At 33.7% G+C, this 15303-nt stretch overlaps 1 protein-coding gene across 7 annotated transcripts in view; it reads left to right on the top strand.

The window, feature by feature from the left end:
- The window catches only part of REV3L (REV3 like, DNA directed polymerase zeta catalytic subunit), a 255690-nt gene that overhangs the window by 185917 nt on the left and 54470 nt on the right, over positions 1-15303 (top strand). For all 7 annotated transcript variants that reach the window (XR_008915876.1, XM_007484438.3, XM_007484437.3 and 4 more), the window contains exons 19-21: positions 5375-5490; positions 10313-10431; positions 14684-14802. Coding sequence is in view for 6 of the 7 variants with exons in the window: in XM_007484438.3 (XP_007484500.1) it covers positions 5375-5490; positions 10313-10431; positions 14684-14802 (354 nt within the window). In the remaining variant the exon portion in view is untranslated. The remainder of the gene's footprint in view (positions 1-5374; positions 5491-10312; positions 10432-14683; positions 14803-15303) is intronic.

Raw genomic sequence — 15303 nt, 5'->3', positions numbered from 1 at the left:
AAAATATATAAAGGAGGTAGGTCTTAGATTGAGCTAAGTGTACTTTTAAAAATGTTTTTTAAACCAAGAGAAGTAATTTTTGCAAAATAATTGAATTAATGACACATCAAAACTGTTACTATTCACTGATTCTATAAAGGAAAAATAATGTATTTTTTCTAGCTATAGGATTGGTATTATTAAATCTTCACAGTATCCAGGCTGCTTTTTTTTCCCACAGAGGTTGTCAGCAACATATTAAAGATTCCTAGTATCCACACTCCTATTTCAGCCAACAGTACTAGCCAAAGACACATAAGAGTTTAAATCAATACCAATGTGTATATATATCAGCATATGCCCAATAATTTCATTAGTAGTTGTACACTTTTTTCCTTCCTGTTCATGCATTTTCCCCAACAGAAAGAATATCTTCCAAGATTGAGAATTCTGTCTTTCTTTTGCAGGTGCAAAACTTTCTCAATGTTTTCTCTAAAAACCCAAATTATACCAGTGATTAAGAAAAGATAACAAATCAAAATTGTCAAAAGTAGCTTTGGGCTCTTATTATCAGACAAATACTATATGAACAGTAGGAAAAGCTGAAAAATATTTAAGTAATATGTTAATCCTATAATGACTTCAATTCTATATATACTTGCTAAAAGGCATATTGTCCCATGTTTAATCCTTATCCAACATATGGCATACTCAAGGAAACAAGTGAAATGTGGCAACAGAAGACCCATCAGGGAACTACAGAGAGGTTTATTCAATGTGATACTTCTTGCTGAAAAGATTACAACTTAATTCATTAAATTTTTAGATATATAAGACATAGAAACTATCTAGAAAAATATATTGCAGCTGGAATAGTTGTTCAATTTCCTCTAAGACGTCAATGATTTGCTTTACTCTAGTGTTATTTAGCTTTTTTAGGGTCTTTTAGTCCCTGCTGTAGTATTACAAGATCCCATGTTACCCTTGGGGCTAAAAAATAAATTAAAGAAAGATATAGATATCAAGACTGTATGGTTAAGATCATTATTCTGACATTTCAAATTCCACTCTCACTATATGAGATTTATTCATCATCCTTGCCCATTCCCTAAACCTGGCTTATGCTTTGTTCCCTGGTCCCATATTATTTTTAGGTTGGAAGTCTCAGTCATAAACCCAGACCCTGAGTCTGCTTGCAAAGTACATACAGATCAAGTGAAATCTTGCCATATTTCAGACTATAGAGGTGCCATTTCATTATCAGAGTTTAGACTGAACAAAACAATATTTAGACTTCAATGTATAATGTTTAATGCTCTTTCAAAGACAATGAATTAAATATCCTTTTTAAAGCGGATTCTATTTAACATGTATATTTTTATTTAAATTCTTTCTCTCTTTACCTGGTTTTCAGGTTATTTGTTTATTTGATATCGTATAGAGATTATAACAGATACATAGTTCTAGGATCAGGCTCTGTCCACTGTTTGCTGGGATGCTTGCTCTTACCTTGAGTTATTTGAGTTATATATACCAATTATAGTACTGGTCCCCATTTCCTCTTTCTCTCCTGGAGTTTTGAGGTACAAAAGCCCTGAATCTGAACTTCAGAGCCATTTATGGCCTTTTAGGACACTGTTGGAAACCTTAGAGACCCTGGGTGCCTAAACTTTTTCAGTCAAAACACTGGTCCCTGTTGCTTCCTTGGGCTTCTGAGGTCCTTAGTCTAAAGTTTTCCATCCTCCTTAGGGCTTTCTTGTGGGAACTCTTTGCTCTTTCTACCTCCAGGCAGAAAGCCTGGCACTATACATATCTCTGTTCTTGCTAGGAGGCTACAAGCATATCGGCCTATGGTGGCACTGACTTTGCCCTCTTTCCTATTGCTCTTGAACTGGTGGCTGATTTTTTGTGCAGTTCTCAGGTAGAAGATATCACTTTCTGTGGTTACTTATTGAATTTTTATTGAATCATTATTTGGTCTGATAAGAATTTCAGGTTTTGATGGAAACTGGGCAGTCTGCCTCTATTCAGCCAGTCCTCTTGGCCATAAGTCTTCCATCAGTCTTTCCACTGTACTATGCTACCAGTTCATTATCAAGGTAGATGACATTGAAAATTATATTTTCTTGGAGGCGGAGCCAAGATGGCGGAGTAGCAGGAAGAAGTACAGCCGAGCTCTACCTCACAACTCCTCCAAACAGATCTAGAAAATGCATCAGACCAAGTCCTGATCAGGAAATCCAAGAAAAAAAAATCGCAGTGAGTTGTTTTTCCAGCCAGGTTCAGCAAAGGGAGACACGTCATAAAGGTCTTTGCACATTGGGGATTGGGTTTAGCCAGGAATCACCATGTGAATAATTCTAGCATAGAGAGAGGCTGTGCACCAGGGTAAGAAGAGATCCCAAATCTAACAAAGAGGGGCCTAAACTTGTGCAAGGTACGATAGCAACTGGTAGCTGTGTTGCTCACTACCCAGTCCAGGTCACAGATCCAAGACTGGCTTAGAAGGGGACCTTGCACCTAAGGGTGCAGTTCCAGGGTGACAAGTGGCTGTGGGTGTTTGGCTGTGTTTTTAGAAAGGATCAAGTTCAAGAAGAAGCAGCAGCTATGTGACTAACCCCAGAAGCAGAGTAGAGGCTCAGTTCTAGCTTCCAACCCAACCTGAAGCATACATATCAAACCTATAATTCTGGACTAAAGGGGAGGCTACAGTTCTGTTACCCTTGAAGCAGCAGGGCTTTCCAGCTGGTTTATAGTGACTGAATCCAGTAGAAGTCTATTGAGACTTTAGCCAGGGGCAATCCCACAATTGTTGCTCAGGAACAAAACTAAGTTAGGAACTTACAGAGGGGCAGCAATTAGACTTTGCCCTGAATCAGACCATTTGGAATTATTTGAAAGCTTGCTGGTTCCCAACTTCAAATGTCCCTGAAGTCCTTGAGTAATAGAAGACAATACCAAATACTCCAAGAATGAAGAGGCAGACCAGCCCAGACATTCTCTCTAGAAGTATCTGCAGATACCTACTGTAACATAAAGTCCAAATTCAGGAAGTAGCCTGGAAAATTAAGCAAAAAAAAAAAAGAATCTCACCATTTAAAAAAAAACAACTATTGTGACAGACACTTAAGATACTAACACAGAAGAAAAGAATGACTCCAAAACATCTACAAGCAAAATCTCCAAGAAAAAAATATCACTTGTGCATGAATTAAACTAGAATTCTTAGAAGAAATGAAGCAAGACTTACCAAAAAAGTTGTAAAATATTTACATGCATTAAATAAGAGGTGTTGAAGAAAATAGGAAGGGGAACTTGGCATAAGAGGTACTAAAGTAAACTTCCTAAAAATTAGAATGGACCAAATGGAAGATGATGGCTCCATTAGACAACAAGATAATATTAAAATAAAGTCAAAAGACTGCAAAAAAAAATTGAAGAAATTTTAAGATATATAGCAAAAAAACCCGCTCTAGAAAACAGATCAAGAAAAGATAAAACAAGAATCATTGATGAATCTGAAAGGTATGACCAAACAAAAGAGCTTAGATTTCATGTTTCAAGAAATTATAAAAGGAAACTGCCCAGAACTCTTAGAGCCAGAGGACAAAACATAATTAGGAAGAATCCTTCAGTTACCTCTTGAAAGAAACCAAAAAATGAAAACTCCCAGGAATACTTGCCTAAATTCATAGGTTCTATGTCAGATCAATAAAAAATGCCACAAGAACCTAGCACAGAAGAGTTCAAGTATTGATAAGCCAAATTCAGGATCATCCACAGTTTAGGATGATCTTTATAAAGGAGTATAAGGCTTGGAATATGACAATCTAGAAGGCAAAGATTATATGTTTACAACCAAGAATTAACTACCCATCAAAACTGAGTCTAGTCATACAGTTTAAAAATGCAATTTTGATGAAATAGAGAGCTTCTAAGTATTCATAATGAAAAGATGAGAGAAGAAACTTTGATGAGCAATCATAAGAGTCAAGAGAAACATAAAAAGGTAAACATGAACAATCATAAGAGACTAAAGGGGGATAAGCTGTTTATATTCTAATATGAGGAGATAATGTATCCCCTCAGAATCTTATCATCATCAGGTTACATAGTGGAAGTTTAATTGACTCAAATGACCTGGGAGTGGTTCTTTTATATCTTGACAATCTTAAAAGAAGAATGGAAACAGGGGCAACTAGGTGTCTGAGGGGGGAGAGAGCCAGTCCTGGACTCAGGAGGACCTGGGTTCAAATTTGGTCACAGACACTTCTTAGTTGATCCTGGGCAAGTCACTTAACCCCAGTTGCCTACCTCTTACCAATACTTGTATTGATTCTAAGAGAGAAGGTAATAGTATTTTTAAAAAAAATTTTTTTAGAAAAGAAGAAGAATGGAAACAGAGGAGAAAGAATAAACTGTGCTGGGAAGGGAAAGAAAGGGAGGCAAATTAAAGAAAAATCCTTTCATGATCAGGGTGTACAAATAGAAGTTTGTGCAAACAAGGAGGAAAAAGTTGACAGAGCATATGACACTTGAGCCTCCCGCTCAGCTGAACTAGTCAAAGGATGAGAGAATGCACACAGGGAGAAAGAAATTAAGAATGAAAAAAAATATAGCAACTCTTTTTTGCAGTGGCAAAGAATTAGAAACTAGGGGAGTGTTCATCATTCATCAATTGGGAAATGGCTAAACATTTTTCTATAAATGTAGTGAAATGCTATTGTTCCATTAAAAAATGGTTAAGTGGATGCTTTCATAGAAATCCAGAAAGACTTTTACAAATTGATAATAAAGGGAAGTGAGCAGAACTAAGAGGGCAATTTACATAATAACAAAAATATTGTATGTTAAAAAGACTTAGAAATTTGATCAACACAGTGAACAACCTGATTCCAGAAGACTAATGAAACATGATACCTGCCTCCTGATAGAGGTGATAGATGCAAAGGGAAGGATGTGACTTTTTTTTTTAATACGACCAATACAGATATTTGTTTTGATTTACTATATATGACATTTTGTCATTATATATATATATATATATATTTGCATATATGTGCACACATACATATATATGTTTCTAATGGGTTTTTTAAGGTGGGAGGTTGCAGGGAAATATCAAAGTAAAGAAGGTAGATTTTTATTGGGTTAAAAAGTTATCTTGTCCCATCAGACAAATGCTTTCATATACTGGATTCTAAGCATACATGCTCGTCCAAATAGATGCCTAGCATTCTTTATCAATGTATAAATTCTAGAAAATTATTCTTAAAGAATTTTTTACAAATCAAGTTGTTTCTTACAGCTTTTGTAGGACTTATTAACAAAATTCTTATACATGATACATTCTAAATTAGTTTTATTCTTATATGATCTGTTACTGTCTCTTTAGGTATGATCCTGATATTCTGTTAGGATATGAAATTCAGATGCATTCCTGGGGTTACCTCTTACAGAGGGCTGCTGCATTAAGTGTTGACTTATGTCAGATGATCTCCCGTGTTCCAGGTATTGTGAATCTATTGTGGTTTGAATGTATAACAGGTTGAAAAGTAAATACAAACAAAAAATTGAAAAGTGCCATTTCACTTTGAACCAAATTCTCCCTCTCTTTGTTTTATTCACAAAAAGGCACCACGAGTTGAATTATTTCCTCTGCCAGTCTAAAGAAATATCTGAATTTGAAAGTTATTTCTCAGAGGCCCTGATTCTGATTAAGGTTTGACAATTACCTACTCATTGCAGTTAAAAGAATGCCTATTTAAATCTCTTTAAAGATGCCACAGTAGAGTAGATGCTCCTTGGAGATCAGAAAGCAAGCTAAAAAGCTAAAATGTCAATAAAACTGGTCTCTGTACTATCTGATAGGAATTAACAAAAGAGGAGATGACTTCAGTAAAACAAGAAAAGTTGGGTAAGTGTAAGAATGTTGAATAGCAAACAAATATGAGCAGCTAATTGAGTTGTATTTCATTTTTGTACTGCCAGGATTTTCTTCTTTGTCTTTGATTTGATCACAAAATGTTTTTTAATAAAGAAGAAGATTTTGTTTTGTTTGAATCACATTATTAAATAGAAAGCAGCATGTTGTAGTGAAAAGAGCACTAGATCCAAAATCAGGAAACCTGACTTACAATCCTAATTCTGTCACTTAAGTAGCTGCTTCACCTTGGGCAGGTCAGTAAATTTGTCTGTTTCCTCATCTGTAAGATGGGCATATTAATTATTATACTTTCTATCTCACAGGGAACTGCTTTGGGAAAAGTACAGCATAATATTTGCCCCCAGGAAGTCAAAGACAAAAAGAAAGGGCCCACTTTACTGATATATTCATGACACTACCTTCTGTGCTAGCAGAGAAATTGGAGAATGGCTAAATAAACTGTAAAATATAAATGTACTATGGGATAGTATTGTGGTTTAAGAAACAATAAATAGGATGAATTCAGAGAAGCATGAAGAGACTTACAGAAGCTGAGGGCAGAATCAAATGTGCAGTTAGGCTGCAGGAAAACTTGCATTTGCATCTCATCCTAGACATTTAATATTTCTATAATGTTGAATGGGTCACTTAACCTCTCTTAGCTTCATTTCTCTCATCTGAAAAATAATGGGGTTAAACTCAGTAGCCTCTAACTATTACAAATAAACAGAAGGAACAGTAAAGTACCGTGTAGTGGTAATGACCCAGCATGGCTGGCCCATGGTGAAAGCTGAGAAATGGACTGACCTCTCTCCCTCTCTTGCAGAAGTGGGAGCTTTGAACATAGAAATCTATGTATAATAGCAGGCCTAGTATTGGTTATTTTTCCTGAACTGGTTCTTTTTCATCTTTGTTGCAACAGATAGTTCACTGTGTAGAGGACAAGGAAGAATATATTCAGAGATGAATGTGATAGCCAAAGCATTGGAAATAAAATTAAGGATGTTAGATAAGATATGATAGTATTCAATTCTAACTCCTTTTTGCTTAGGTCATATCTTAATGATCCCAAAAGGAAGAGAAGGCAATAAGTCAAATAAGTAGGCTCTTTCTATCCCTGATAGCAATCTCTCTTTTTACTACTTTCTGTTAATAACTAGGAAGAAGGATATGAAACAAGAACCTTCCTTTCACTGGACAGAGTATCCTACTCTCAATGAGCAAGAACTTCCTTCTTGACACTCAGTGTTTTTACACACTCCTATTAAAGGAGAATAGAGCATTCTGTTACTGAAGACTGTTAATAGTAATCATTTCTCTGCAGCTACCATAGTTGTTTCAATAACTAGCGAATTCAAGGAATCTTCTGCCCATTTCAGGTTCCTAAGGGTTATTAGCATGATTGACTAACACTGGTGGCAAAAATGAAAACTTTATTGACGTGTATGTATCCCTTAAAATTAGATACAGGACTCTATTTTCTGCTAAGGAAGATTATTCCAATATTCAATTTCCTATAAAAAATGTATCTTCTGGAATATCTTTGTTTGATATTATTATCCAGATTTCAGAGCATTATTAATGTAAGGACCTCATCAGTTTGATAAGAACAACAGACTAGGAGTTAGAGGACTTTGATTAATGTCTTTGTCTACTACATATTAGCCATGTAGCTTTGAAGCCAGTTTAAAAACTACTTAATAGTAAGAGCGTTTAAACACTAGAGCATTCTGTTAAAGAAACTTAGAGCATCTCTGCTCTTAATTTTTTTAATGGTATTGGGTTTTTTCCATTAGTGATTCCATTGACCTATATAGTTTGTTCATATGCAAAAAAAATAATAATTCTTATGCTACCTACTTGATAGGATTGTTAGAATCAAATTAAATAACATGTCAGAGGTGCTTTAAAAATTATAAAGCACTGTACACAGGTAAAGTTTTATTAAATCAGTTTCCTCATCTGTAAAGTCAAGATAATATAGCAGCAAGAGAGAAAATGAAATTACATTTAAATTAATTGTAGATAATACAAAATGCTTAGGTGTCTGCATACCAAGACAAACTCAAGAATTATATGAATACAATTATGAAACTTCACAAAAATAGTCATATCTAAACAGTTGGAAAAATATTAATTGCTCGTGGATTGGCCAAGCCACTATAATAAAAGTGACAATCCTATCTAAATTAATCTATCGTTTAGTGGTATTACAATCAAATTGCTCAAAAATTATTTTATAGAACTAAAAAAAAAGTAACAAATTCATGTGGAAGAACAAAAGGTCAAAACTGTTAAAGGGATTGATGAAAAAAATGTAAAAGATGTCATAGGAGTGCCAGATCTCAAACTGTATTACAAAGTAGAGCAATAGATCAGTGAAATAAATTAGTTACACAATGCATAGTAGTAAATGACCATAGTTTATGTGTTTGATAAACCCTAAGTTTCAAGCTTTGAGGCAAGAAATCACTTTTTTTAAAAAACCTTTAAAGCAGAAGAGTGGTAAGGGCTAGGCAATTGCGGGGAGGAGGGGAGTTTTAAGTGACTTGCCCAGAGTCACACAACTAGGACCTCCCATCTCTAGGCCTGACTCAATTCACTGAGCCATCAAGCTGCCCCCTAAGAAACCACTTTTTGATAAAAACTGCTGGGAAAACTAGAAAAAGGTGTAGCAGAGACTGGGTATAGACCAATATCTCACACCATATGCCAAGATAAAGTCAAAAGAGAAAAGGTTGCTATCATTAGCAAATTAAAAGAGCATAGAATAGTCTACCTCTCAGATCTATGGATAAGGGAAGAATTTATAAACAAATGAGATAGAAAGCATTATTAGGATATAAAATGGATAACTTTGATTATATAAAACTAAAAAGGGTTTGCACAAATAAAGCTAATACAACCAAATTAGAAGAAAAGGAGAAAACTGGGTAAAAAATTTTCTAGCCAGTATCTCTGATAAAGATCTTATTTCTCAGCTAGAACTGAATCAAATTTATAAGAATACAAATTCCCCAATTGATGCATGGCCAAAGATAAGAATAGGCAGTTTTCAGTTGAAAAAAAAAATCAAGGCCAAAAATGATAACTCACTCTTTATTAGAGAAATGAAAATTAAAACTCTGTGGTACCACCTTACCTATCATATTGGCTAATATAAAGTAAGAGGAAAATAATACATGTTGCAGGGGATGTGGCAAAATTGAGAAACTAATGCACTGCTGGTAGAGTTGTGAACACATTTAGCCATTCTGGAGAATAATTTGGATCTTTTTGATTCAGTAATACTACTACTAGGTCTGTATCCCAAAGAAATTTTTAAAAAAGGGAAAAGACATTTTTATATAAAAATATTGATAGCAACTCTTTCTGTGGTGGCAAAGAATTGGAAACTGAGGGATATCCATCAATTTGGGAATGGTTGAACAAGTTGTGGTAGGTGATGATAATGGAATAGTACTGTCCTATAAAAAAATTATGAAAAGGACAATTTAAGAAAAACCTGAAAAGACCTGCATGAACTGTTGCAAAGTGAAGTGAACAGAACCAGGAAAACATTGTACATAGTAACAGCAATATTATATGATGAACCTTTATAAATGACAATTATTTTTAGCTAATCTCAACAACAAAGACAATCCTCAATAATTCATGATGAAAAATGTAATCCACCTGCAGAGAAATTACTAATGGAGTCTGAATACAGACTGAGACATACTACATTTCATTTTATTTCTTTGCTTTTCTTTTATTTGAGTTCTCTTTCACAAAATGACTAATATGGAAATATATTTTATAGTATTATAAATCTATATCAGATTGCTTGCCATCTCAGAGGAAGGCGAAGAGAGAAAGAAAGAAATTTTGGCTCAAACTTTTAAAAAAAACAAAGTTAAAATTTTTTTCATGTAATTGAGGAAAACAATAAAATAGTCTTTTTAAAAATCAGAATGATAATAATAACCCCCACCTCCCAGGATTGTTGTAAGGATCAAATGAGATAATTGTAAAGTAATTTGCATGGTGCAAAAGTGTACACAGATGTATAGTTATTAAATATAAGATAGGAATAGTGCACACTTTTCCTATTAAAGACAGAAAAATGCCAGTTTCAGGTGAAATAGCAAGAAAAATTACTAGAAGTAAATGAAAAAAAGTTCAATTTATAAAAGACTGTAAAAATATAGATATAATTACTTCATATAATAGTGTCCCCACAGCTAAAGTAGAAATTTTTATAGAGAAGCAAACTATCTTCTGTAACCATTAAGAAATAGTTTATTGTTTATTGGTAGCATCCAGCCAGGCACATTTTAAAATTTATTCTGATTCTGATATTTTATTGGGGGTAACTTTCCAGAGTGCTTGAACATGTCTTAATACAATTTCTCTTCAATTCTGTAGATGACAAAACAGAGAACAGATTTGCTGCTGAAAGAGATGAATATGGATCAGATACAATGAGTGAGATAAACATTGTTGGTCGGATCACACTAAATCTTTGGAGAATCATGAGAAATGAGGTAAAAATACCTTATCTTAAAATTCACCTTAAAAACTTAGATTGAATCAGAGTAAGTTAAAATATTGAGCGTGTTATTTTGTGCATAAGTACGCAACTTTTGTGCTTTTTTAGTGTGAAAGTGGAATTTTTAAAAATGTAAAAGTAAAGCTGCTTTTTTAGTAATATAAAATTAAAGTCTGTTGTACTTCCATTTTTTACTAACATTTCATTTTTATTTGTTTCTGGAGTATCTTAGGAATACCTATAAATGTTTACTTTATTATGTAACAAATATTTATAATTTCACCATGTTACTTTTTTTCTTAATATAGTACTTGCATTCTTTAAACATAGATTCCAAGACAAATTCATCTTGACTTTCGTTTATTGCAGTTTGCAAATTATAAACTAGATTTCAGCAAGAACTGCTTAACAGTGAGAGAATGTTTAAGCACCATAATATTCAGCATTATTTTTCCCATCAATAATGCCTTTGACCTATGTAGGTATTAAGAATACTTACCATGAACCTAAAAACTCTATTTAAAGTCCCTTCACATTCTTAAATTTGTTAGTCATTTTGGAAAAAGAATACCCTACCCCAAAATTTCAAATGACCTTATCTTAGTGATATTACTTACACACATGAAGCAGTAAATTCTTTAATGAAAAATTCTCATTTTTCAAAATGATAGGGTTATATTGATATCAATTAAAAATATTCATGTGCAAACGCACACATTTTTAAGTAGAGTGCCTTTTTTCTGGTATTCTTAGATTCTTTTATTTTCCTTCTCTTCAGTCTCTGGACAATCACTTCTTTCTAAATTATTTTTATAAGTCACTGACTTTTCTGGCAATCCTAGGGCATATTGAATAATTGACTTTCTAAGAATGTCTTTATGCCATCATTTGTGTGAGAATGCATAGTAATTATATTTTTCTGCATAGAGAGTATTGTTCTTATTAAAGAATGTTTTGAGATTCTCTATCTCCTACTTTGCTACTATATCTTTTCTTTAAGGTAAATCTAATGTGCCCCTTTTTTTCTCTTCTGTAATATGCATTAAATGTATTTGACCACCTTAAAATGTACATCTCAAAACCACCTTCTTTTTCCATATGCATTTGACACTTATTTTCCTTAATACTAGAAGAAAGAGTACCTAAATGAATAATTGTATTCTGGTTCAATATGTTGTTTTCATAGATTTCAAAACAGAAGTACACGCAAAGACTTAAAAAAATTCTTTATAAATAAAATTTTGGAGTGAGGTGGCAGACTTATATTAGTTTCATTCATAGCTATCACACATAATAAGTGGTGATAACTTTATGTTATTCCGTGGAATGAGCACATGTCAGTGTCTTTGTGCACGCTCATCTATATACCATAGTTGAAAACGCACAAAGACAATCGTCATCCTCGGTTACCGAGAGACTACCACTACTACTACATATTACAAAAGAATTGAGGGAGATTATCAAAGGTTTCTTTGCTTGCTTAGAGCCAAAATACAACTAGCTAGATTATTAGTGTAAGATGTTACCCCAAATTACTGAATCATTGAATAAAGAGCTTTAAGAACTTGGGATTTCTTATGGGAATTTCCGGAATATCACAGGTCAGAGAATTGAAATGCTCCTACACCATTTAAACAATTGTAAATCATCTCCTTTGTCTTTATCTGCATTGGAGCATCAATATGTGTGAATGTTGGGATTTATAATTTGTCACTTCTATAAATTGAGATCATTAAGATAGACTGACAGTTTTTACAGTAGCAGAAAGTACATCAAACCACTTGGCAGTTCCCCTATAGAATATTTCGTACATGGCAGGGATCAACCTCAAGCAAATCAATCAGTAATTCAACAAGTATTAGTGGCCTACTGTGTCAGTCCCTTTATGACTCGAGCTACAGATACAGGAAATGAAACAAACTGTGTTTGCAAGTCACTGAAATTCAGCAAGAAGAATGTATATGTGTATATAAGGATAAATACAAAATAATTACACATAAGATATTTTGAGTAGTTCACTAGTAGTTGAGATCAAAAAAGGGTTCACATAAAGAGTGGTTCCTCAAGGAAGAGGAAGATTCTGTGAGGCAGCAGAGAGAGGGAAGTATGTTCTAGACATGGTGATAACCATTGCAAAGATTCAGAGGCAAAAGCTGTCACATGTGAGGAACAGAGAGAAGGCCAATTTGGCCATTCTGGATATTTAATGGGTCTCATCCCAGGAATCATCTAGATCCAGACCTTTCCAAGCCTGGATAAAACATGGTTAGTGGAAAAAACCTCCCTACCTAGGCCCCTTCTGGTTCTAAAGCAGTCTATCCATAGAAGCTGGCCCTTAGTGATCACTGTTGTCCTGCTTGGCTTACAAAACTTTTGTTCAATAATCTCTTCTGGAATTTTTACACACAAAAAAAATTCAGACTTATCCCTTGTCCCCCTTTTTCAAAATTAGGACATTCGCTCATCTCTAGTCTATAGCATATTTCCCATTGGCTAAAATCTCTCAAAGACAATCAACTTCAACAATCATTACAAATTCTTTCAAAGTTTTTGAATATAATTTGTTTAACTCAGGTATCTTAAAGTTATTTAGAATGATTTTGTCTTTCCCTTATGATCTGCTTACTTATCCTGGTTTCAGTTCCCTCCTAACCATTGTCCAAGACTTTTTTGTCTAATGATCATTTTCCTTAATAGAGAAAACAGAAACTACTAAAGTTGAAAGCTTTTTTTCTCATCTGCTATTATCCCAAGCATCAGTGCAAAATTTTCTTTGCTCTTCTTTGTCCCCTTCTTTAAAAAAGTTGTTAATAGTAGTATTCAAAGTATTGGTTCATCCTGTGAGACTTGTCTTCCTGTCATTTTTTAAGCTGTACCAGTGTTTTGTGCAATCACTCACATTTTTTGTTCTTTTAAAATCTGAGTTCCTCATATTGCTCCATTGGTCCCTTTTAGATACCTCCCCCATTTTTTCCTCAGTAAAATAATCTGCATTTGTGTCATTAGAATTACATTGTGAGGGCAGCTAGGTAGCTCAGTTGGATAGAGCACCAGGCCTGGAGTCAGGAGGACTTTAGTTCAAATCTGGTCTAAAACAAGTCCTAGCTCTGTGACCCTAGGCAAGTCACTTAACTCCATTTGTCTAGTCCTTGCCTTTCTGTCTTAGAGTTGTTACTAACACAGAAAGTATAGGTTTTAAAAATTAAAAATAATAATACTAATTACATTGTCAAGAGTCTCTTATTCTTCTTGAGCCAGCCTTCTCTTCTAGAATATAAGTCAAGGACATGCCTCTTTTCTTTTTTTTCTGAACTTTCTAAGATCTGCTCTCCAAAAGTCTAACATTCCTCTCTTTCTCTTAAACACAAAGGAAACTTACATCGTTTTCACTTTACCAAACCATTTCTCCTTTTGGTTCAGACTGAAATTCATATTAGTCATTTTTTTCTGTGTTTGATTTACTTTCTGAAAGATGAAATTATCAAAAAGTTGTCAGGATCTTTTTGGATAATCCAATTTTAACAAAAAGAGACCTCCACTGATGTTCAGATTAAGTCTCCCATTCCAGTTGTCTTATGTCTTCAAGCTATTTCTGCCTCAAAAACTCACCTTTTGTATTGCTCTGACAGAGCCAACTTTAGTAGTATTCTTCCACTTCCACTTCACCTCTCTTTAAGAATAGGTGTTGCCCTCTTTGCCACAGTTCTAAGCAGCTGCTATCTTCACAACTGCCACCCCTATATTTTCTTCAGGGGTAGATTGACAAATGATTTCACATCAATCTAACTTTCATCTAGTTATTGTATAAATACATAATTTATTGATGACACTTTCATCCTCTCTTCTCAAAAGAAAACAAGGTGGCACAAAATTGGCCAAGAATGAGAGGTCTGGTTACTAAAGCAATTCCTTGAAGCAAAGTTACCTTTTTATTTGACACACCTCAGAAGTTTATGGAATTCTATTAGAAGGGTTGACATCAAAAAACAACACTGGAAACAATACAAAATTAACCTGATTAATGGAATTTGTGAATGAAATACCTTTTTATTCCAAATTTAATTTTATTTGAATATATTTAAATGTAATTTGAATATTATTTGAATTTGTGTCAGTGATCTGCAAAGTTATTATTAAATGTGATTTTTAAATCTATCACTAAAGGCTTAAGTAGTATCTGAAACCTTCCAGAATTAATATGACATTTAAATATAGCAAAATCATAATAATTATTTAAATTTTTCCAGGTGGCTCTAACTAACTATACCTTTGAAAATGTAAGTTTTCATGTTCTTCATCAACGTTTTCCTCTCTTCACATTTCGGGTATTGTCTGATTGGTTTGATAACAAGACAGATCTATACAGGTAATGTTTCATTTCTTTGAGGGGGATGTTGTCTTTTATCATTTATGCTATAATTTTTAAATAAAATGTTTGCTGTGTTTGTTAGCTGTTAGAGGAAAAGTTAATCACATTATGGGATCTAATTTAGAGGTGAATGAAATATGCTTATTAAATTTCAAAAGACCTCAGGGTAGAGAGACACAAAAGACCCCTTAATAAGACTTGGATATGCTCAGAAAGCTACATACGCAGCATCTGCTTTCTTTGAAATTTAAATCTCTTGATATCGATAAGTAAAGTAAAATTATAGGAAAATACTGTATCTTCACATGAAATCATTAAAGAAATAAAAAATATTGGGGAAACTCAAATAATAAATAAAAACAGAAGTTCAACCTGAAGCTAATATTAAGATTATAATTGACAGCATTGTTAATGATTAGCATGCACCAAAAATAAATATCAGTTCTTAAGTGTCTCTTTGAACAGAAGGTGATGAATATCTCTTCCATTCCTACAAAT

Source organism: Monodelphis domestica, chromosome 2, assembly GCF_027887165.1.
Source record: "Monodelphis domestica isolate mMonDom1 chromosome 2, mMonDom1.pri, whole genome shotgun sequence".
Taxonomy (NCBI): domain Eukaryota; kingdom Metazoa; phylum Chordata; class Mammalia; order Didelphimorphia; family Didelphidae; genus Monodelphis; species Monodelphis domestica.
The sequence above is the reverse complement of the archived record's forward strand: the minus strand, read 5'-3'. Positions and strand labels throughout refer to the sequence as shown.